The sequence below is a fragment of the Mesoplodon mirus genome, assembly GCF_964341445.2.
Source record: "Mesoplodon mirus genome assembly, chromosome: 6".
NCBI classification, from domain to species: domain Eukaryota; kingdom Metazoa; phylum Chordata; class Mammalia; order Artiodactyla; family Ziphiidae; genus Mesoplodon; species Mesoplodon mirus.
In genome coordinates, this window is record NC_138982.1 from 112687245 (window position 1) to 112709174 (window position 21930).

The 21930-nt window shown below is 35.6% G+C and overlaps 1 protein-coding gene across 1 annotated transcript in view; it reads left to right on the forward strand.

The window, feature by feature from the left end:
• The window catches only part of GBE1 (1,4-alpha-glucan branching enzyme 1), a 302490-nt gene that overhangs the window by 275747 nt on the left and 4813 nt on the right, over window positions 1-21930 (forward strand). Inside the window, exon 15 of the mRNA XM_082624667.1 lies at window positions 9939-10056. Coding sequence (XP_082480793.1) covers window positions 9939-10056 — 118 coding nt within the window. The remainder of the gene's footprint in view (window positions 1-9938; window positions 10057-21930) is intronic.

Below are 21930 nucleotides of genomic sequence, written 5' to 3' on the forward strand. Positions count from 1 at the left end.
TCAAATATTTGTTAAACCAAGATATAAATCTAAGTACATTTCAGCTTCAAGTGCAGATTGCGAAAGTGTCATGCTAGGTGCTAAAGGATGTTAGAGGATCAAGAGTCTGGGGACTAAAAATCCCATAGAATAAAGAAACTTTACAAAGAGGTTTAAGAGAAGCGTCCTGCTATCATCAGCTTTCTTTCATTTAATTGTATATATTTCCTTTTCTTGCCTTAATAGTTTTGAATGTAGGAAATGTATTCCTGGTGATATTTTGTTTGTTGACAGCTTCAGACAACTTACCTAAGGGATATACAGATTGTCTTACTGGATTTGGTTAACTCTTTTATGACCATAGTAGTCACATCACTTTGGAATTTTAATAATATTTGGATAGTCTAAATAAAACTCAACATTTGTGAAATAACTATAAAAATAAGTCTACATAGAATTTGATCCAAAATGTGCCAGAATTTTTTCTCATTTCAATTATGTAAATCATCTTTACATTTGACTACCATAGCCAAAACATTGGTTCATTTTGTTTTGAATTGTACAAAATGCACTTTTCAGAAATAACTTAGCAGCTTTACTCTTTTCTTGTGTAATTCTTTTCCACATCTACCTAGTAAGATTAAACCAATATGATTGTTTTCAAGATGATTGTAAACTACTATACTAGATTTATTATACCCCTGGAAAATATATATATTAACAATCACATGTGTATGTGTGTTTAAAGCTCTCTTACTCAATTTTTTTGGTGCCTGTGGAGAAATGTTTACTTTGAATCTTTTTCCTCACAATCATCAACCTAGGTAAAGTTTTGATAGTTACTGACTGTGTGCCCAGAAGTGCTCAGGAATGACTGGGAGTAATGATGCATGTGTGCACATATACACGCACACATATACACACATACTCCTGTAAGCTTTACTTGACAGTTTCTCAAGGAAAGCTAGCTCAGCCCCTTCTCATTTACCTTTCTGAAGCACTGAGTAAGCCCTAAAGTATTAGATTTTCTATTTGGTCTTAAAAGTTAAAAGAGAAAGAAGAATATAGACTATACATTACTCCTAATAAATTTTGACTTCAAATAAATAAAAAGGATGTTTCTACTACCAACACTAAAAGAATAAGCTTTCAAATGTTTAAGTATTTTAATGTTCATTTACTTTGCAGACTTTAACTGGCAGATGGTGGTAGAGTGTAGAAAATATTATTCCTAAGTGCATATCCTGGCCTTGCCAAATTATATATAAAATAATATATATATGATTTTTCACAGTCATTTTGATGTTCAATGCTTAATTTGTCATCTGTATAAAGAAGGCTAACCAGTCAAGTTGATAATACAAGTCTTTGAGTATATGTCGACTTTAGTAAACATGTAATCATTTATCCACTTCAACTAAGAATTATATAAAATGTCTGTCTCCAGGGCTCATACCAATCAGAGTTATTCACTTGAGAATTAATTGCTTCAAGCTGACATGCATCTGTTTAACTGTTGTGACTGTTCCAAAAAGAAGGGAAAAAAATCTTTTAAAATGTCCAAGTAAAACTTGATAGATAATGAAATGGGATTGTGTTAGAAGTTACATTGTACGGATCTGGAATATTAACTCTATAAAATGAGGGAAGAGGGCCTCCCTGGTGGTGCAGTGGTTGAGAGTCCGCCTGCCGATGCAGGGGACACGGTTTCGTGCCCCGGTCCGGGAGGATCCCACATGCCGCGGAGCGGCTGGGCCCGTGAGCCATGGCCGCTGGGCCTGTGCGTCCGGAACCTGTGCTCCACAGCGGGAGAGTCCGCAGCAGTGAGAGGCCAGTGTAACGCAAAAAAAAAAAAAAAAAAAAAAAAAATGAGGGAAGAGAATCAAGGTTGTTCTTTTATGACTAAAGTAGTGTTAAATTATTTCTTAAAGCTTGCATAGATCAAAACCCAAGGAGGATACTGCCATAGGAAAATAATGAAAAGAAGATCCACTCAATAAATATTCCAGGTACTAATCTAGGTCCCAGGTAGAGGGGAAGAGGGGGGATGGGGAAAGACATATTTCCCTTATAGAGTTTTATTTTAATTAAAGGAAGAGAGAAAATTTAATAATTAAATTTATAGGATGATAAAAGTTGATAATGCTGTGTTGAAAAATCAGGACAAATGCAATTGCGTGTGGGGAAGTGTTTAATTTTCAGTTAGGATGTTCAGAGTAGGCTTCTCAATCTTTCTCAGGAGCATGAGGAGCATTTTTAAAAATTCATAAAATTTTAGGGCTTCCCTGGTGGCGCAGTGGTTAAGAGTCTGCCTGCCGATGCAGGGGACATGGGTTCGTGCCCCGGTCCAGGAAGATCCCACATGCCGTGGAGCGGCTGAGCCCATGAGCCATGGCCGCTGAGCCTGCGCGTCCGGAGCCTGTGCTCCGCAACGGGAGAGGCCACAGCAGTGAGAGGCCCGCGTACCACAAAATAATAATAATAATAATAATAATAAAATTTTAAAAAGTGTGTAGTCCTCAAATAGTTCAATGTACTGTCCAATCAAACTTCAATGTTCAGCTTGTTTAAATAACAGGAAAAGCGTTTAGATTGTAGTGAGAACAAAGACATGGGAGAAAGGAATGGAAAAGTCACAAAGGAAGCAAAGGCCAAGTTGGGTGTAAAAAGTAAGAAAGTAAATCGACCTACTTTTACATTTTTCATCACTTTAGACAGCAGTTTAAATGGTCCAGGGTCTATAATAATAATATAAAGAGCAGCTAATAACTTGAGCATTTTTCCCAGCACTGGGCACCGTGTTAAGCACTTGATGTACTTTGCTTCTGTGAATCCTCACAGCAACCCTCTGATATATTACCTCCGTTTTACCAGTGAGAAACTGAGCCTCCAGGAAATTCAGTAACTTGCTGGAAGACACACAGTTGGTAATTGGCAAAATCGGGTTTAGAATGCAATTGTTGGACCCCAAAGCCATGCACCCACTGTATTTTACTGTTTTAGGATGCTTTCTCCTATTCTTGTCTGCATGAAATAGCTTAGATGATGCTTACTTACGCTAATTGTCATTATTTTTCAGGAACTTTGAAGTTTCCAATTATATTTTCCATTTATATATACATTGCATAGGACTCTATTAAAGGATGTATTAGAGTAAGTTTGGGTGAAGACGTTTCTTTATAGCCTATGTCAAGATTATTTTGAGTTCAAAAGCACAATATGTTTGTAAAAAATGTTGCATCTACATGGGCAAAACTCATTTTGATGACAAAGTATGTGTTTAAAAGATGTATAAAAATTGGTTGTTTTTTCTTTTGCAGTTCTAAATAATTGCTATTGCTTCGTCAAATAATTGAATTTATAAGTTCTTTGGGTAATAATCTTTAATGGCACAGACAAAGCCCAACAATTTTAGAGGGAGGTTAGTCTAGAAGTGTGGGCATATTTTTTCCTTATTTTCCTTTCTTGAGTTACTGAGAAACAGTGACATTTTTTAGTTCAAGTTATATAATCTTCTAGGACAAAGAAAAGTTCCTAATTAGGTTAGTCAAAGAATTCTGTAAAGTATTTAGAATAATATTTCTATTTGCATAGAGAAATATGTAGTGCTCAGTATTTTATATTATTCAATTTGGTGCCTAAGAGTGAACTAATAATTTGCTTGAAAATGCATTTCAAAAAGCATAGCAATCCATTAATTAAGATGGTAGATTATATTTGAGCCCCTCATCCTTTGAGTTTACTTTATTGTTATTCTGCATTGTACAGTTTCTAAGAATGTATAGTTAAGGAAGTAAGCTTGCAGGAGTTGGAGTTTATTTTTTAGGCTAAAATCAGAAACCTACTGATGAAACAAGCACATTCTAAATTATACTAGAAATATACTTTTGTTTTACACTTAATTAAGATGTGGTTGTCATTTAAACTTTTAATGAAAACAGTGTTCACAAACTTGAATGCACATGTAGCTCATGCATTGAAGTTGTTGCCTTTTTCAAGGACGATAAAATTTTAATGTAAACTAATAAAAATTTTAAAAAATATATTGTACCCTTAAAGGGAAGTTCCACTTGCCTTTCATTATATTTAAAATATAATTTGACTACATTCAGTAGTAAATTTCCTATTTATTTTTATTTTACTCTCTTTTAATTTTATTTTAGAAATATAATATTGGAGGAGTTTTTTTAAAATTAAAGTTAGGTAGAGCAAAAAGCTAAATGGATATTGTCTACTGAAAGTAATATACTCATACATATCCATTGCCCTATAATAGTTTCAAACAAATAATGAAAATAGCATTTCCATTTCCATTGGTGAATTTTTAAATCATCGTATATTCTAGATGACAGACCTAAAGACAGAAATGCCTAAATCAGATACACACACACGCACACACACACACACACACACACCTGCCTCACTCTAACACACATATACATTCATAAAACATACAGCAACACATCACAAGTTTTTGCTACTTCTATATTTGGAAAGAGAGCAGAGAGAGCAACTAAAGATTGTCATTTATGACCATTTCTGTGGTTCAGGACAATAAATTAGGTATAATTTAACTATATTTATAAAATAGAGAGACATCTATTTGAGACGCTATACAGCCAAAACCTAAGATTTTGTGAATTGTGGCTGGCAATAAATAAAACTCAATTCATGAAACATAGAAAGGGGAGCATTATGTTAGAACATTGAGGCAAGTCCTGTGCTGGGTGGTTATCTTTAGACTGTTAAAAACATGAAATTATTTTTGTTTTCTACCACCTGTTCTTATACTGCCAGATGTTTGTTCACAGTTCCTTAGAATTTCGTACCTACTGTTTTCTGCCTTTGATACAGATCCTCTCTCCTGGGGTCACTTAACTCCCAAAAGTTATTGCAGTCATAATACTATGGGTGGGTTGATTAAAGAATCAGATCTAAAAATAACATACCAAATTCATATATTCTAAGTGTACATTTTTTTCACATTTTAACATGTCTTCAATTGGGATGTGTCTTACAGTGATTAGCATGGTAGTGATATTTTTCTCTTTATTGGAGGTGTATAAAATAATTCATCTTAAAATTGAAGGTGTCTTAGATTTAAAGATATATGGTAACTTACCAGCTTTGCCATCTTTATGGCCACCTAGTCACTAGAGAACCCCTTTTATTGTCACTCAGTCTGAAACCTCAGGGTTTGTACCTTACAATAAATTTCCTTAGTTTCTTCAGCAGGAGTGAAGTGAGTTTAGTGCAGAATGATTTAAACGATAGTACTTCTTACATCAAAATCCTTATACTTTGAACAGACACTTTATCAAGTGGCTGAGCAAACACAGCAGCTTTTGAAGTATTTGAAGAGCCATTGAATTTAAGAGTCTTCATGTCTTCACTGTTCTTTAATCTTATTAGTACAGGTCTTCAGAACGTGGCTCTTCCTTGGTTCAAATTTAAGGACACATGATAAAATAATGCTTAAAACTTCTTATCTACTTCAACCTGTTGATAGATATATCAAATACTTAGGAAGCTCTTGAATTTAAAATAAGAAGAAATAATATTTTTAAATGATATCCAAATGGATAGGGATCTATTTGATCTCCTTTTTTAAAAGAAAATCTCCATAAAAATTCTATCATTCTATCATTCTTTCCCTACTGTATTTTCCCAAATTGAGCAAGGTACATTTTTTCAGTTCAATAATTTTGTGTTCCCCAATCAAGTGACCAAATGAACCAACTAAACAAGAAATTGATCTAGAACAAATGCAATAAACCTCAGATATCCAGACTCCTTAAGTAATGTTAAGAAGTACAGTTCTTTAACACCAATCTTTTAAATTTAATTAAACACTCAGATGGATATCACTGTATCTGTTTTCCTTGTTTTTATTCTTCATGTCATGTTCATTCCAACCTCTTTATGCTTAGAATCTCAAATTTAGAATTAAACAAGAAATTGCCTGCAAAAACACTTTGCCTGATTCTTGGCATAAAATAGGCATCCACTTGTGGAGAGTAGGGTAATTAGATCTGAATTTGACTTGTGTCTACATCCCAGCTCTGCCACTAAACTTATTGTGTGTCTTTGGGCACAACTATTCTCCCCTTCCAAGTGTTTCCCCAAATTGAGCATCGGTTTCCTTACATTTGAGTACCATTAGTTGCACATCCAAAATCTCATTGGTTTATGTATGTCTCTCCATTTGCATTATCCAAGTTTAGCCATACTACTCTCCGTGAACCATTGTTAGGTCCCTGGCTGGTTTCTCTGACTTAGTCTTTCCTTTGTTCATCCTATTCTACCCTCAACCTTCAGGTTAATTTTTTTGATTGTCATAACCTTTCTCACAAACCTTCAATGTTCTCATACTTAATTACAAAATAAATCTTAACAGTCTAGCCTAGCCTTCAAAAGTTTTTTGTTTACAGACTGTCAATCCTACCTTCCCTCCTTGGCTCTACCTCTCATTGCATATTGCTTTCTGTTTTATTTATAGACATTCATATTCATTTCTAATCTCCCCTTAATAGGCTATGAGTTGCATGTGAACTAAAACCACATCTTAGTCTTTTTTTTTTAATATCTTGTACAGTGCCTCCTACATTGTATTTATTAAGTGAAAGGGAAAATAATTTCTCCTACTTTCCTCGAATATAAAAAATAAGACATGTAATTTGGCCTTTCTTGGTGAATCAGAATTGTCATCCTGAATATCAGTTTCAAAGATGTATTGAGAAGCTATTATGAGAAGGCAGTCTGCTAGATGTAGGGAGGTAGCTATGAATGAAAGAGATGTGAAGTTGTTGAGATGTCCTGCTAAATTTGTTTTATCCACTGTGGAACTGGAAACCACATGAAGAAGGTAGTTTAAGTGTATATTAGCTCTGAGTTATATTTTCAGAGGGATGTTATTTAGTGGAAGATAGGGCTTTGTAGGGGTATTGGTGCTGTGTGGGTCCCACGTCATGTGCATGTGTGTATCTGTGTGTGTCTGTGTATTTGTGTGGGTTTGTGTGTGCTCATATGTACATGAGAAAGAGGGAGTGAGGGAATGCCTGAGCAAGAGATGAGAAAAACAAAAATCCAATTGCCCAGATAACCTCTTTAAAAATGTTTATGCTAAGCAGTGTTACTAAAAGACGGGGTTTCCTGATTTTTGTGTCAACTATGAATTGGCATTTTCCATTGGCACTTGCCATCTACGTCTACAAGGATTAAATCATGAGCTGCTGCTTTTGCTGACTTTCAACACCCCCTGAAAGGAGTTCGGGGTGGAGAGCAGAAATGAGGCACTCTGTGCTCTGGGAAAAACTGGCAGATCAGGCCTTCAGATAGTTAGATATTTTCAGGAGCAATTTTATGAGCCCAATTCTTGTATCTCCTCATATCTAGAGAAGCACTAAAATCCTTCAGGGTGACGTCTGCTCCTCGTGACTAGCAGTAACCTGCACGAGACTAGTAGAAAACTTCTGTAAAAAATATGCGCTTGATTGAATGTATCCCCCCTTCACCAAAATCACATATATACTGACCTTCCCCCCTGCTTCTTCGGAGCAGTTTCTCAGAGCTATCTGGGATGCTGTCTCCCAGACTGCAGTCCTCATTTTGCCCCAAATAAAACTTAACTCTCAGCTCTCACGTTGTGCATTTTTTTAAGTTGACACTTGAGTAGTATGTTGTAGTAATTTACAATTATAAAGCTCTTTCACAATCATTACTTTTAATCTAGTGTTTTAAATTGTTGGAATTTCTGGAGTTTAAGGGATGTGTTTTCTAAAGGATGTGGCTGTATTCCCTGGGTAATAGAGACACACAGGGCTGGAGAATTCCAAAAGTGGCCACAGCAGAATTTTTTTCTTTAAATTATAGATCAGAGAAATATGTCTAAACTGATACTTTGAAACTTTATGGCTTTTGTAAGCTTTTTCTTTATAGCTATAAATTATAGATTAAGTGAGTAGATTCTAACCATTTTCAGTGCGATGATCCTTTTCAATGTCAAAACGAAATTGGTTCTTATATAACAATTGTTCTTTCAGTATCCTTGATTGAGAAAATATATCAAAAAACTTACTACGAATTCTGTGACTTTTTAAATGAATTTATATCTCATTAATCAAAAAAGTGCACATTCTTTGAAATACAGTAGCAAATGGGTATAATAACATAATTTAGTCTTCAGACAATGTACATATAGGATCCATCCCAGTCCCTTTTAATAACATAATTACTCATTCTGTGGGACCCTTATAACACAATGACCAGTGATTATCAACCCACAGCTTGGGAATCGGTGCTTTTCATGATATACTTGCTGTCTTCAGTCACAACTACCAATAATCTATGCTGTTAACTAATAATTTAACAATTGATACTGTATTTCAAGTGTTTTAGAAAGGATTCTAGGTCATTATTCTCTAAACTGTATTGTACTCTTTTTGTTTTTGTTTAATGCTTTTTGAAGACTGTGCAAGTATTTAATGAACTAGGATGAAGAACCAAAGCTAAACTTTTACTTTAGTAGTTCCTTTCATTCCACAATACTTCATTTATTTACCATGCCCCTAATGATTTATTTTCACTGTCTGTATTTCCCCATTAAATAAATCCATATGCTCAAATCATGTGCAACTCTACTGAGTGACTTTAGAATGAATGAGCTTGTACCCAGTAGTCATCTTTTGAACTCAGTCTTTCTCCCCCTCCCTCTCCCTCTCTTTTAAACACAGTAACATGCTGATTACAGTATTAGTCTAAATTTGCATCAGAGTAGGCCGACCTGGATTGACTGAAATGGCGCCACCACTCCCAGCAAAAGTTCCTGTGGTGCGTCCATCTGCATCTCTTACCCAAACAGAGGTCCCCTAGGCATGACAATATGGTCATAGTTTGTTATCCACATGTACTTTTTTTTTCCCATGTACTTTTAATGTGATAACTTTAACTGTAATGAAAAGGTACAAACGTTTCTGAGATTAAATATTTATATACGAGGAAAAGAAAATACAAAGCACCTAGACACCTATCTGTCTCCCTCCTTAAGCTAGAAGAAACTTAAATTTCTAGGTACCCATTTATATTTACTTGTGGATTTTTTAATCAAGTATCATTTCTAGACTTTCTGAGCATAAGTTTGAACATAATAACCATAGCTGTTATTTTGTTATAAATACAATAATGCTAACATGCATAATAGCTCATTGTGAAAAATCAGATGTTAAGTTGTAGCAGATCACATGATTACAACATGAATCCACCTGTGGCATGATGGATAGTATGTTTGCATGATCTTGTGCATTAATAGAAGCATGCTGCTTGTAACCAAGGGGAAAGACTGAGCCTACTTGGTCTTCAGATCACACATGGACCCTTAGTTCTCTTCTGTGTTCCTCACTTTATTAACCAGGATTTAGCAGACTGCAATGAATTCACAGATGGGGAAATAGTAAAAAGCCATATCAAATGAGTAATGATCAAAGGTGCTGGGATTACATTTAGTAATTGTTTAGTTATGTATGCAGAGGACACATGGAGACAAAATAGCTATTGTTAAATATTTGAAAATTACTGTATTTTGAACTTATTCTTTATGGCTTTTCTGCGTAGAAAAAGTCCCAAGAAATCAAAATTCTGTTCAATATGGAGAAGAATTTCTAGCAAATGGAATTAGTTACATGAAGAGGAAAGTAGATTCTTCATTAATAGGTATGGATGATCATGTGACGAGCTGTGATAAAAGGATAACAAGGATCCCATGGGTGTGCGGACTAGATAGCCTATAAAGCCCCTTTCAAACACGATAAACTCAAACTCAGAAATCTTAGAGAAGAAATGAGAACATAGCACAAATCATCATTAAACAGTTTTCAAAATACTCGCTTTTAAATCCTGTCTCAGAAATGTTTTATAATGTCTCATTCAACTCCTAAACCGTTGTGATTCCTTAACAGTTGTACGTACAAAATTGTGCTAGATTCAGATGCAGCGGAATATGGAGGACACCAGAGACTGGACCACAATACCGATTTCTTTTCTAAACCTTTTGAACATAATAACTGTCCCTATTCTCTTTTGGTAAGTAAGATTTTTAAGGTTTTTTCATTTCATTTAAATTTGATTTTGTATTTTCAAAATGATGTGTTTTTGTCCAAGGAAACAACTCTTCAACAAGTAAGCAACATGGAGACAAGGCAGAGAGTAGGGAAAGAGGATTGCACTAAAAAAATAGATGCAATGTGTGGTGCTAGACTGAACTGGGTTTTGGAAAAACAAATAATAAAGGATATTTAGCTGACAATTGAGGAAATTTGAATATTAATAGGATTAAAAATTATTTCTCAAAAAATAAGAGGAAGGCACATTTTAGTTTTCCTTCTATTATGAATATTTCTATTTTTATACAATTTACTTTCCTTCTGTTCTTGCTTTCTCTGTAATATTTTACATTAAGCAGATTTCTACATTATTGGTTATCTAATGAAGTTTAATTTAAAACACCTTAAAATAATCTGTATATACATTTTTTTCTTTCATGTAGTTATTGATGACTGAATTCATTCTAGTTATAAAATTCTCTGGTTTCCTTATATTACTGAGGAGAGTGTTGTATTATATTAACTAACTTTTACTTTGTGATGTTGACACAATGAAAGAATATTGCTTTAAACTACTGAATTTAATTTCTTTTAAAAATGTAGATAAAATTTTGCCATTTGCAACAATATGGATGGACCTGGAGGGTATTATGCTTGGTGAAATAAGTCAGACAGAGAAAGACAAATACTGTTTGTTATCACTTATATGTGGAATCTGAAAAACAAAAAAACAAATGAATATAACAAAACAGAAATAGAGTCACAGATATAGGGAACAAACTAATGGTTACCAGTGTGGGGAGAGAAGGGGGTAACAGCAGGATAGGGGAAGGGATTAAGAAGTACAAACTACTATGTATAAAATAAATAAGCTGCAAGGATATATTGTACAGCACAGAGAATATAGCCAATATTTTATAATAACTATAAATGGAGTATAATATATAAAAATTTTGAATCACTATGTTGTACACCTGAAACTAATATTATAAATCAACTATATCTCAATAAAAAAACTTTTAATGTAGGATTTAGAAGCACTGCAGATTTGGAGGAATTCTTCATTTAATTTATGGCCAAGTCCACATCTGCATTATGTGTGTTTTCCTTTTCCTGACTAGTCATGTATCTATCTTTCTTCCTCTTCCCTCTTCTCTCTGTCTCAAATCTGCATTTTTTAGTTTGTTTCACAGTAAAAGGTCTTAGATTAAGATTTAAGTCAGAAAGAGAAAAACAAATATTGTATATTAACGCATGTATGTGGAATCTAGAAAAGTGGCACAGGTGAACCTATTTGAAGGGCAGGAATAGAAAGGCAGACATAGTGAATGGACGTGTGGACACGGAGGGGCTAAGGGGAGGGTGGGATGAATTGGGAGGTAAGGTTTGACATAAATACACTACCATGCATAAAATAGATAGCTAGTGGGAACCTGCTGTATAGCACAGGGAGCTCAGCTTGGTGCTCTGTGATGGCCTAGTTGGGTGGGATGGTGGGGGGGGGTCTAAGAGGGAGGGGGGTCTAAGAGGGAGGGGATGTGTGTATGCATATGGCTGATTCACTTCAATGTGCGGCAAAAACTAACACAACATTGTAAAGCAATTATACTCCAATAAAGGGAAAAAAAAAAGAAAAAGGAAAGATTTGTTTCACTTATGTGAGGCCAGGATGTATCCCACAAATGTATGTCTTTATCATTGCTGTTAAATTCTCTCATTTTTTTTTTTTTTTTTAAGTTTGGGTAAAAGTCAAGCATGAGAATCTGTTTGGTACCCCTGGCTCCTCCATTTTTCTACTATATTCCCAACTCTTAGGGTGGTACCGGCACCTTACTTTGTAAGCTGCCATATTATATATGTCAAAGACAGTGGCATAAAATAAATAAAACGAGCAGGGATGAGCAAGATTAAGTTGTGGATTATCAGCTCTGAGGAAAGTCAGTAGACTTAGGAAACCTAGGTGTTACCCTATATGTGTGTTGAGCTGGGGTGTTGATGATGTTGATATGGCTTAGATAGAGATCTAGATTCATATGTATTTTCAAGAGGGAGGGCTCAAAGCTGCTAGTGGAGTCTTATCTCCAAAGAATGATTGCCGTAGTTTGTCAGAACATTCAGTTTTGACATGTAAAGTAAGACTGATACAAATAGTTTCTGAAATGAATAAGAAAATGATCTTAAAGCTCTGAAATAACCAAAAGAGTTAGAGACCCCTGAGGGGTTAGGGAAGGTGACAGCTCATAAAGAGGAGTCATGGAGAAGTAGCACCCACTTGTGATAAAGCTGAACTTGAACCAGTTGAACTAGACTGAAAGGGTTTTGAAAGTTTCAGATAGCAAAAATGTTATATAGCCAACTTTCCTAAAGGTTCATGTATCCAAAGAGGGCTCTGTTGGGGAGGGAAGACTGGTAATATAGTAAAAAAAGACCACAAAATGTCATGGCAGGGAATTTGGGATCAAGTCCCCAGTCTGCCATTTACCAGCTATGAGAACTTGAGTAATTTGATCTTTTTTTGACTCGGTTTCCCTGTCTGCATAGTGAGGATTAATGATAGTATCCTGCCTACAGCAAGAGGTTCTTGCGAGGCATAAATTAATTAACACAGCCAAGCTTTGGGGAAGTTGCAAAATGGTACTGCACATGTATTCAAAAGTTACTATTGTTGTGGCTATTCAATAATTATTTAGGTATTACAAGCATGTCAAGACACTAGGTGCTTTGAGGATATTCTCCCAATTTTGGAAAAAATATCATCTTAGGTGAGGTCTTGCAATCTCTGAGGGTGGGCAAAAAATATCTTGACATCCTTTTGATTTTTTAAGAGCAAAGATATTCTGTTATAAGTAAAACAAGCCAAGTAACCAGTGGCAGCAACAGTCAGGAGATTACTTTTCAAGCACTAATTGAATTGATCTTCCAAATATGGACTGTGCAGTTCTAAATTAGCAGGTGGAATGCAGAAGGTCAGATAAGTCTCCATAAGAGGTAGAGGAATACAGCACTGCAAGCACATGAGAAATAGAATAGAGCTTCAACACCGCCTGTAATAGAATTCTGATCCAACTCGGTCAAAAGGTAAAGATTGGCCCTGTCTTCTCAGCAGCAGCATCTTGTTTTCGATAACTACTGATGCTTTAGGAATGACTCCTTTTATTTATTTTTTTAAATTTTTTTATGTTTTTTTATTGGGGTATAGTTGTTTTCCAGTGTTGTGCTAGTTTCTATTGTACAGCAAAGTGGAGTTACCTGTGATATACAGCAGGTTCTTATTATTTATCTATTTTATACATATAAGTGTATATATGTCCATCCCAATCACTGAGTTCATCACACTCCCCAACACTTACCCCCCTGCTTTTCCCCCTTGGTGTCCTTACATTTGTTCTCTGCATCTGTGTCTCTATTTCTGCTTTACAAACAGGTTCATCTGTACCATTTTTCTAGATTCCACATATGTGCATTAATATACACTATTTGTTTTTTTTTTCTGACTTACTTCACTGTATGACACTCTCTAGGTCCATCCACACCTATACAAATGATCCAATTTTGTGACTTTTTATGGCTGAGTAATATTCCATTGTACAAATGTACCACATCTTCTTTATCCATTTGTCTGTCAATGGACATTTAGGTTGCTTCCATGACCTAGCTATTGGAAATAGTGCTGCAATGAACATTGGGGTGCATGTGTCTTTTTAAATTATGGTTTTCTCTGGGTATATGCCCAGTAGTGGGATTGCTGAGTCATATGGTAATTCTATTTTTAGTTTTTTAAGGAACCTCCATCTGTTCTCCATAGTGGCTGTACCAATTTACATTCCCACCAACAGTGCAAGAGGGTTCCCTTTTCTCCACACCCTCTCCAGCATTTATTATTTGTAGATTTTCTGATGATGCCCATTCTAAACAGTGTGAGGTGATGCCTCATTGTAGTTTTGATTTGCATTTCTCTAATTAGTGATGTTGAACAGCTTTTCTTCTGCCTCTTAGCCATCTGTATGTCTTCTTTGGAGAAATGTCTGTTTAGGTCTTATGCCCATTTTTGGATTGGGTCGTTTGTTTTTTTAATATTGAGCTGCATGAGCTGTTTATATATTTTGGAGATTAATCCTTTGTCCGTTGATTCATTTGCAAATATTTTCTCCCATTCTGAGGGTTGTCTTTTTGTCATGTTTATGGTTTCCTTTGCTGTGCAAAAGCTTTTAACTTTCATTAGGTCCATTTGTTTATTTTTGTTTCTATTTCCATTATTCTAGGAGGTGGGTCAAAAAAGATCTTGCTGTGATTTATGTCAAAGAGTGTTCTTCCTATGTTTTCCTCTAAGAGTTTTATAGTGTCCGGTTTTACACTTAAGTCTTTAATCCATTTTCAGTTTATTTTTGTATATGGTGTTAGGGAGTGTTCTAATTTCATTCTTTTACATGTAGCTGTCCAGTTTTCCCAGCATCACTTATGGAAGAGACTGTCTTTTCCACTGTATATCCTTGCCTCCTTTGTCATAGATTAGTTGACCATAGGTGCGTGAGTTAATCTCTGGGCTTTCTATCCTGTTCCATTTATCTATATTTCTGTTTTTCTGCCAGTACCATATTGTCTTGATTACTGTAGCTTTGTAGTATAGTATGAAGGCAGGAAGCCTGATTCCTCCTGCTCCATTTTTTTTTTTTTTTTCTCAAGATTGCTTTGCCTATTCAGGGTCTTTTGTGTCTCCACACAAATTTTAAGATTCTTTTTTCTAGCTCTGTAAAAAATGCCATTGGTAATTTGATAGGGATTGCATTGAATTTGTAGATTGCTTTGGGTAGTATAGTCATTTTCACAATATTGATTCTTCCAATCCAAGAACATGGTATATCTCTCCATCAGTTTGTGTCATCTTTGATTTCTTTCACTAGTGTCTTATAGTTTTCTGAGTACAGGTCTTTTACCTCCTTAGATAGGTTTATTCCTAGGTATTTTATTCTTTCTGTTGCAATGGTGAGTAGGATTGTTTCCTGAATTTTTCTTTGTGATCTTTTGTTGTTACTGTCTAGGAATGCAAGAGATTTCTGTGCATTAGTTTTATATCCTGCAACTTTACCAAATTCATTGATTAGCTCTAGTAGTTTTCTGGTGGCAACTTTATGATTTTCTATGTATAGTATCATGTCATCTGAAAGGAGTGACAGTTTTACTTCTTCTTTTCCATTTTGTATTCCTTTTATTTCTTTGTTTTCTCTGATTCACATGGCTGGGACTTCCAAAACTTTGTTGAATAATAGTGGTGAGAGTGGACATCCTTGTCTTTTTCCTGATCTTAGAGGAAATGCTTTCAGTTTTTCACCATTGAGAATGATGTTTGCTGTGGGTTTGTCGTATAAGGCCTTTATTATGTTGAGGTAGGTTCCCTCTATGCCCACTTTCTGGAGAGTTTTTACCATAAATGGGTGTTGAATTTTGTCAGAAGCTTTTTCTGCATCTATTGAGATGATCATATGGTTTTTCTCCTTCAGTTTGTTAATATGGTGTATCACATTGATTGATTTGCATATATTGTAGAATCCTTGCATCACTTGGATAAATCCCACTTGATCACGGTGTATGATCCTTTTACTGTGTTGTTGGATTCTGTTTGCTAGTATTTTGTTGAAGATTTTTGCATCTATATTCATCAGTGATATTGGTCTGTAAATTTCTTTTTTTGTAGTATCTTGATCTGGCTTTGGTATCAGGGTGATGGTGGCCTCATAGAATGAGTTTGGGAGTGTTCCTTCCTCTGCAATTTTTTAGAAGAGTTTGAGAAGGATGGGTGTTAGCTGTTCTCTAAATGTTTGATAGAATTCACCTGCGAAGCCATCTGGTCCTAGACATTTGTTTGTCAGAAGATTTTTAATCGCAGTTTCAATTTCATTACTTGTGGTTGGTCTGTTCAAATTTTCTATTTCTTCCTGGTTCAGTCTTGGAAGGTTATACCTTTCTAAGAATTTGTCCATTTCTTCCAGGTTGTCCATTTTATTAGCATAGAGTTGCTTGTAGTAGTCTCTTAGGATGCTTTGTATTTCTGCAGTGTCCGTTTTAACTTGTCCTTTTTCATTTCTAATTTTATTGATTTGAGTCTCCTCCCTGTTTTTCTTGATGAGTCTGGCTAAAGGTTTATCAATCTTGTTCATCTTCTCAAAGAACCAGCTTTTAGTTTTATTGATCTTTGCTATTGTTTCCTTTGTTTCTGTTTCATTTATTTCTGCTCTGATCTTTATGATTTATTTCCTTCTACTAATTTTGGGGTTTTGTTTGTTCTTCTTTCTGTAGTTCCTTTAGGTGTAAGGTTAGATTGTTTATTTGAAAATTTTCTTATTTCTTCAGGTAGGATTTTATTGCTATAAACTTCTATCTTAAAACTGCTTTTGCTGCATCCCATAGATTTTGGGTCGTCGTGTTTTCCTTGTCATTTGTCTCTAGGTATTTTTTTATTTCCTCTTTGATTTCTTCAGTGATGTCTTGGTTACTTAGTAGCGTATTGATTAGCCTCCATATGTTCGGTTTTTTATGGGTTTTTTTCCTGTAATTGATTTCTCATCTCATAGCATTGTGGTCAGAAAAGAAGCTTGATACGATTTCAATTTTCTTCAATTTACCGAGGCTTCATTTGTGACCCAAGATGTGATCTATCCTGGAGAATCTTCCATGTGCACTTGAGAAGAAAGTGTAATCTGCGGTTTTCAGATGGAATGCCCTACAAATATCAATTAAATTCATCTGGTTTATTGTGTCATTTAAAGCTTGTGTTTCCTCATTAATTTTCTCTCTGGATGATCTGTCCTTTGGTGTAAGTGAGGTGTTAATGTCCCCCACTATTATTGTGGTACTGTCAATTTCCCCTTTTATAGCTGTTAGCATTTGCCTTATGTATTGAGGTGCCCCTATGTTGGGTGCATATATATTTATAATTGTTATATCTTCTTCTTGGACTGATCCCTTGATCATTATGTAGTGTCCTTCCTTGTCTCTTGTAACATTCTTTATTTTAAAATCTATTTTTTTCTGATATGAGTATTGCTACTCTAGCTTTCTTTTGATTTCCATTTGCATGGAATATCTTTTTCCATCCCCTCACTTTCAGTCTGTATTTCTCCCTAGGTCTGAAATGGGTAACTTGTAGACAGCATAAGGTATGGGTCTTCTTTTTGTATCCATTCAGCAAACCTGTGTCTTTTGGTTGGAACATTTAATCCATTCACATTTAAGGTAATTATCGATATGTATGTACCTATTACTATTTTCTTAATTGTTTTTGTGTTTGTTTTTGTAGGTCCTTGTCTTCTCTTGTGTTTCCCACTTAGAGAAGTTCCTTTAGCATTTGTTGTAGAGCTGGTTTGGTGGTGCTGAATTCTCTTAGCTTTTGCTTGTCTGTAAAGCTTTTGATTTAGCCATCCAATCTCAATGAGATCCGTGCTGGGTAGAGTACTCTTGGTTGTAGGTTGTTCCCTTTAATCACTTTAAATATATTGTACCTGTCCCTTCTGGCTTGCAAAGTTTCTGCTAAGAAATCAGCTGTTAACCTTTTGGGAGTTCCCTTGTATGTTATTTGTCGTTCTTCCCTTGTTGCTTTTAATCATTTTTCTTTGTCTTTAATTTTTGTGAGTTTGATTACTATATGCCTTGGCATGTTTCTCCTTGGATTTATCCTGCCTGGGATTCTCTGCACTTCCTGGACTTGGATGGCTATTTACTTTCCCATGTGATGGAAGTTTTCAATTATAGTGTCTTGAAATGTTTTCTCGGGTCCTTTCTCTGTCTCTTCTCCTTCTGGGGCTCCCATAATGTGAATGTTTGTGCATTTAATGTTGTCCCAGAGGTCTCTTAGACTGTCTTCATGTTTTTTCATTCTTTTTTCTTTATTCTGTTCCACGGCAGTGAATTCCACCATTCTGTCTTCCAAGTCACTTATCTGTTCTTCTGCCTCAGTTATTCTGCTACTGATTCCTTCTAGTGTATTTTTCATTTCAGTTATTGTATTGTTCATCTCTGTTTGTTTGTTCTTTAATTCTTCTCGTTCTTTGATAAACATTTCTTGCATCTTCTCGATCCTTGCCCCCATTCTTTTTCTGAGGTCCTAGATCATCTTCACTATCATTATTCTGAATTCTCCTTCTGGAAGGTTGCCTATCTCTACTTAATTTAGTTGTTTTTCTGGGGTTTTATCTTGTTTCTTCATCTGGGACATAGTCCTCTGCCTTTTCATTTTGTCTATCTTTCTGTGATTGTGGTTTTCATTCCACAGGCTGCAGGATTGTAGTTCTTCTTGCTTCTGCTGTCTGCCCTCTTGTGGATGAGGCTATCTAAGAGGCTTGTGAAGGCTTCCTGATGGGACGGACTGGTGGTGGGTAGAGCTGGGTGTTGCTCTGGTGGGTAGAGCTCAGTAAAACTGTAATCCGCTTGTCTGCTGATGGGTGGGGCTGTGTTCCTTCCCTGGTGGTTGTTTGGCCTGAGGTGACCCAGCACTGGAGTCTGCATGTTCTTTGGTGGGGCTACTGGTGGACTCTCGGAGGCCTCAAGCCAATGAATACTTCCCAGAACTTCTGCTGCCAGTGTCCTTGTCCCCATTGTGAGCCACAGCCACCCCCTGCCTCTGCAGGAGACGCTCTGACACTAGCATGTAGGTCTTAGTCTCCTATGGGGTCACTGCTCTTTCCCCCGGGTCCTGGTGTGCACACTACTTTGTGTGTGCCCTCTAAGTGTGGAGTCTCTGTTTCCCCCCTGTCCTGTCGAAGTCCTGCAATTAAATCCCACTGGCCTTCAAAGTCCAATTCTCTGGGGATTCCTCCTCCCATTGCTGAACCCCAGGTTGGGAAGCCTGACTTGAGGCTCAGAACCTTCACTCCGGTAGGTGGACTTCTGTGGTTTAATTGTTCTCCAGTTTGTGAGTTACCCACCCAGCGATTATGGGATTTGATTTTATCATGATTGCACCCCTCCTACCATTTCATTGCAGCTTCTCCTTCGTCTCTGGATGTGGGGTATCTTTTTTGGTGAATTCCAGTGTTTTTCTGTCGATGATTGTTCAGCAATTAGTTGTGGTTCCAGTGCTCTTGGAAGAGGGAGGGAGTGCATGTCCTTCTACTCCACCATCTTGAACCAATCTAGGAATGACTCATTTTAAATAAGTCTTTAGACTCCAGATGAAGTGATCACAGTTTTTAATGTAAAAATAAAGGAACCCAATAAATCAACTGTACTTCAATTAAAAAAAAATTGGTTGGTGGTTAGGGATGATTTCTTAAGCAAGGTCTGTGTACCTAAAATATTCATTATAGTATTTCATATATTTTTGTATATGACATTGCGATTTTTGTAATAATTTATATTAACGTAATAAAATAATATAATAAATTTTTTTAAAAGAATAAGGGAGCCCAAGTAGACCTGAAAACCCAATAAAACAGATTCATTCTTACCAGAGTTATCCTTCAAAGAGCCAAAGAAAAAAATTACGTTAATATACTTAATATAAGAATGCATCATCATAATGGAACTCTTTATTAAACTGATCGATATGCGCTGGGATCCAATCAGGTTTCTTGAACATGACCCTAAGTGCTCTAGGTCTCATTCAACCCCCTTCTGCCTCCCACATGCCTAGAGTAAAGAGCGAAGGGGAGAAAAAAATATAATTTTTTTCTTTTCCATGAAATTTCTGTCCATCATAACTAGTACACTGTATTTGCCAAAGCTTAATTTGCAAGCTCAATAATCCAAAGGATCTGCTGATTAAGTGTCAAATCTGTTTTCAAAGATAGCAACAAACAGAGCTCAAAGGAATCTTAAAATAGCCATATATGCTGCAGCATCACCAGGTACCTTCCCAGTGTCTTCTTTATAGGCCCCATCAGTTGAAACTGTGAAGCCAGAGGAGAACTGCATGTGTACTACTGTTGAAACGTATATGCTATAGGGCAGAACTTTTCCATTCTTCTTTACTGACAGTTTTTGGAACTCCATTTTAGCATAATGATTTCTCTATATTTTGGTTCCTGATATAGGAACTTATATTAACCTATATCTTAATCAGTGCATGAGGAGGGGCAGGGGTGCTCTCTTTCTCTTTTCTGCTTCATAAATTCAAATTCCATGGCACAAATGGAAGAGCAGAGATTCTTGAAACTGAAATGAATTAGATTCCTTTACAATAACTTAAGCAGTCTTAATGGTGAAATGTGAATAAAGCTATAGTTTTAGCATCTATTACTTTGCCAATTAATCTCCTTATCCTTAAGAAGTAGATCTGTTTATTCCCATTCTAAATTTGGTGATTCAAAGGTAGACTTCTAGTTTCAATAGGGCATTTGGCATAGAGGTATCTTTCTTATTGTCCCTCAGTTGTAGACATTGCAAATATAAATTAAGTTGGAAAATGTTTTTTGCTCTATCCAGAATTATGAAAATGTTTAGTTTTTTTTTTCAGACAAAATCAATTTTGATTCTTAAAATTTACTCTTTTTCATATTCTAAATTAAATGAGATAATATATACTTCTATATTAATAAGATTTTTTTCTTAGAAAATATTTTATGAACTAAAGCATGTATGTGAAAATTAAAATTATTTTATGTCACTTATTTTTCAAAATAATTTTTGATTTTTTATGACAAGTGTATATATATAGGTTGTTAAGGGTCTAATGCCCTTTTCATCAATGATGTTATCACTCTGATTATGTGCTATTGCTAACTTTTACAATCTCTAAGAACATTTCAAAACTTGCCTTTTAAGTTTTTCTTTTTTTTTAATTTATTTTTTTTGGCTGTGCCGGGTCTTTGTTTCTATGCAAGGGCTTTCTCTAGTTGCGGCAAGCGGGGGCCGCTCTTCATCACGGTGCACGGGCCTCTCACTGTCACGGCCTCTCCCGTTGTAGAGCACAGGCTCCAGATGCACAGGCTCAGTAGTTGTGGCTCACGGGCCCAGTTGCTCCGCGGCATGTGGGATCCTCCCAGACCAGGGCTCAAACCCGTGTCCCCTGCATTAGCAGGCAGACTCCCAACCACTGCGCCACCAGGGAAGCCCTTAAGTATTTTTTATTTAAAGTTATTTTCAAATTTTCTGTTTTCAAATTTTTGACACGCAGTTTGCAAAAATTGTGTAATTAATTTGTGTAATTAAATTGTGTAACTCAGTTTTGACCCTAGAAGAACATAATACTTTGCCTGGATGACATAATATAGTAGATTATTGTGTGGTCAGTTATTTTTTTGAGCCATACTACTGGTTTGCCTAGTGATTAAGTCATTAAGGTAGTCAAAGTAACTGGGTAGATTAGCACGCATTTTGACTCTCTTAATAAATGAACTGGATTATAATGTGACATTCTGATTCCTTGTGAAGAATGGACTATAAAGATAGCTAGAAGCAATGAAATTCATGGCTCTACATTACGCTGTCTCACATGTTCTTCATGTGAGCCTAGCTACAAAATGTTTACAGCCTAATGGTTTGTAAGTGGGCCTAGTGAACACGTTTATCAGCATATTTTATTTGTGATGTGTGTACTAAATGGTTTCTATATACATATACTTAAATATGAGCTGTTCGTATTTAAATATAAGCAATTATGTTTAAATCTACTTAAAATATGTTCATATTTCTTTTGCCGTATGAATCAAAACTATTTATAGAATTAAAATTGTAAATTGAGATTTACAGTGCCAATATTAGCACTAAATTATAGAGTCCCCAAATTGTTCATGTCTGTAATTGTCTCATCATAAGGATTAGCTCTAATTATCTTAAGTCCTTTAGTATAATTTGTAGTCATTTCCTAACTACTAAGAACACTGATTTATATACTCAGAACCCGAGTAAAGAAGAAAAGTCC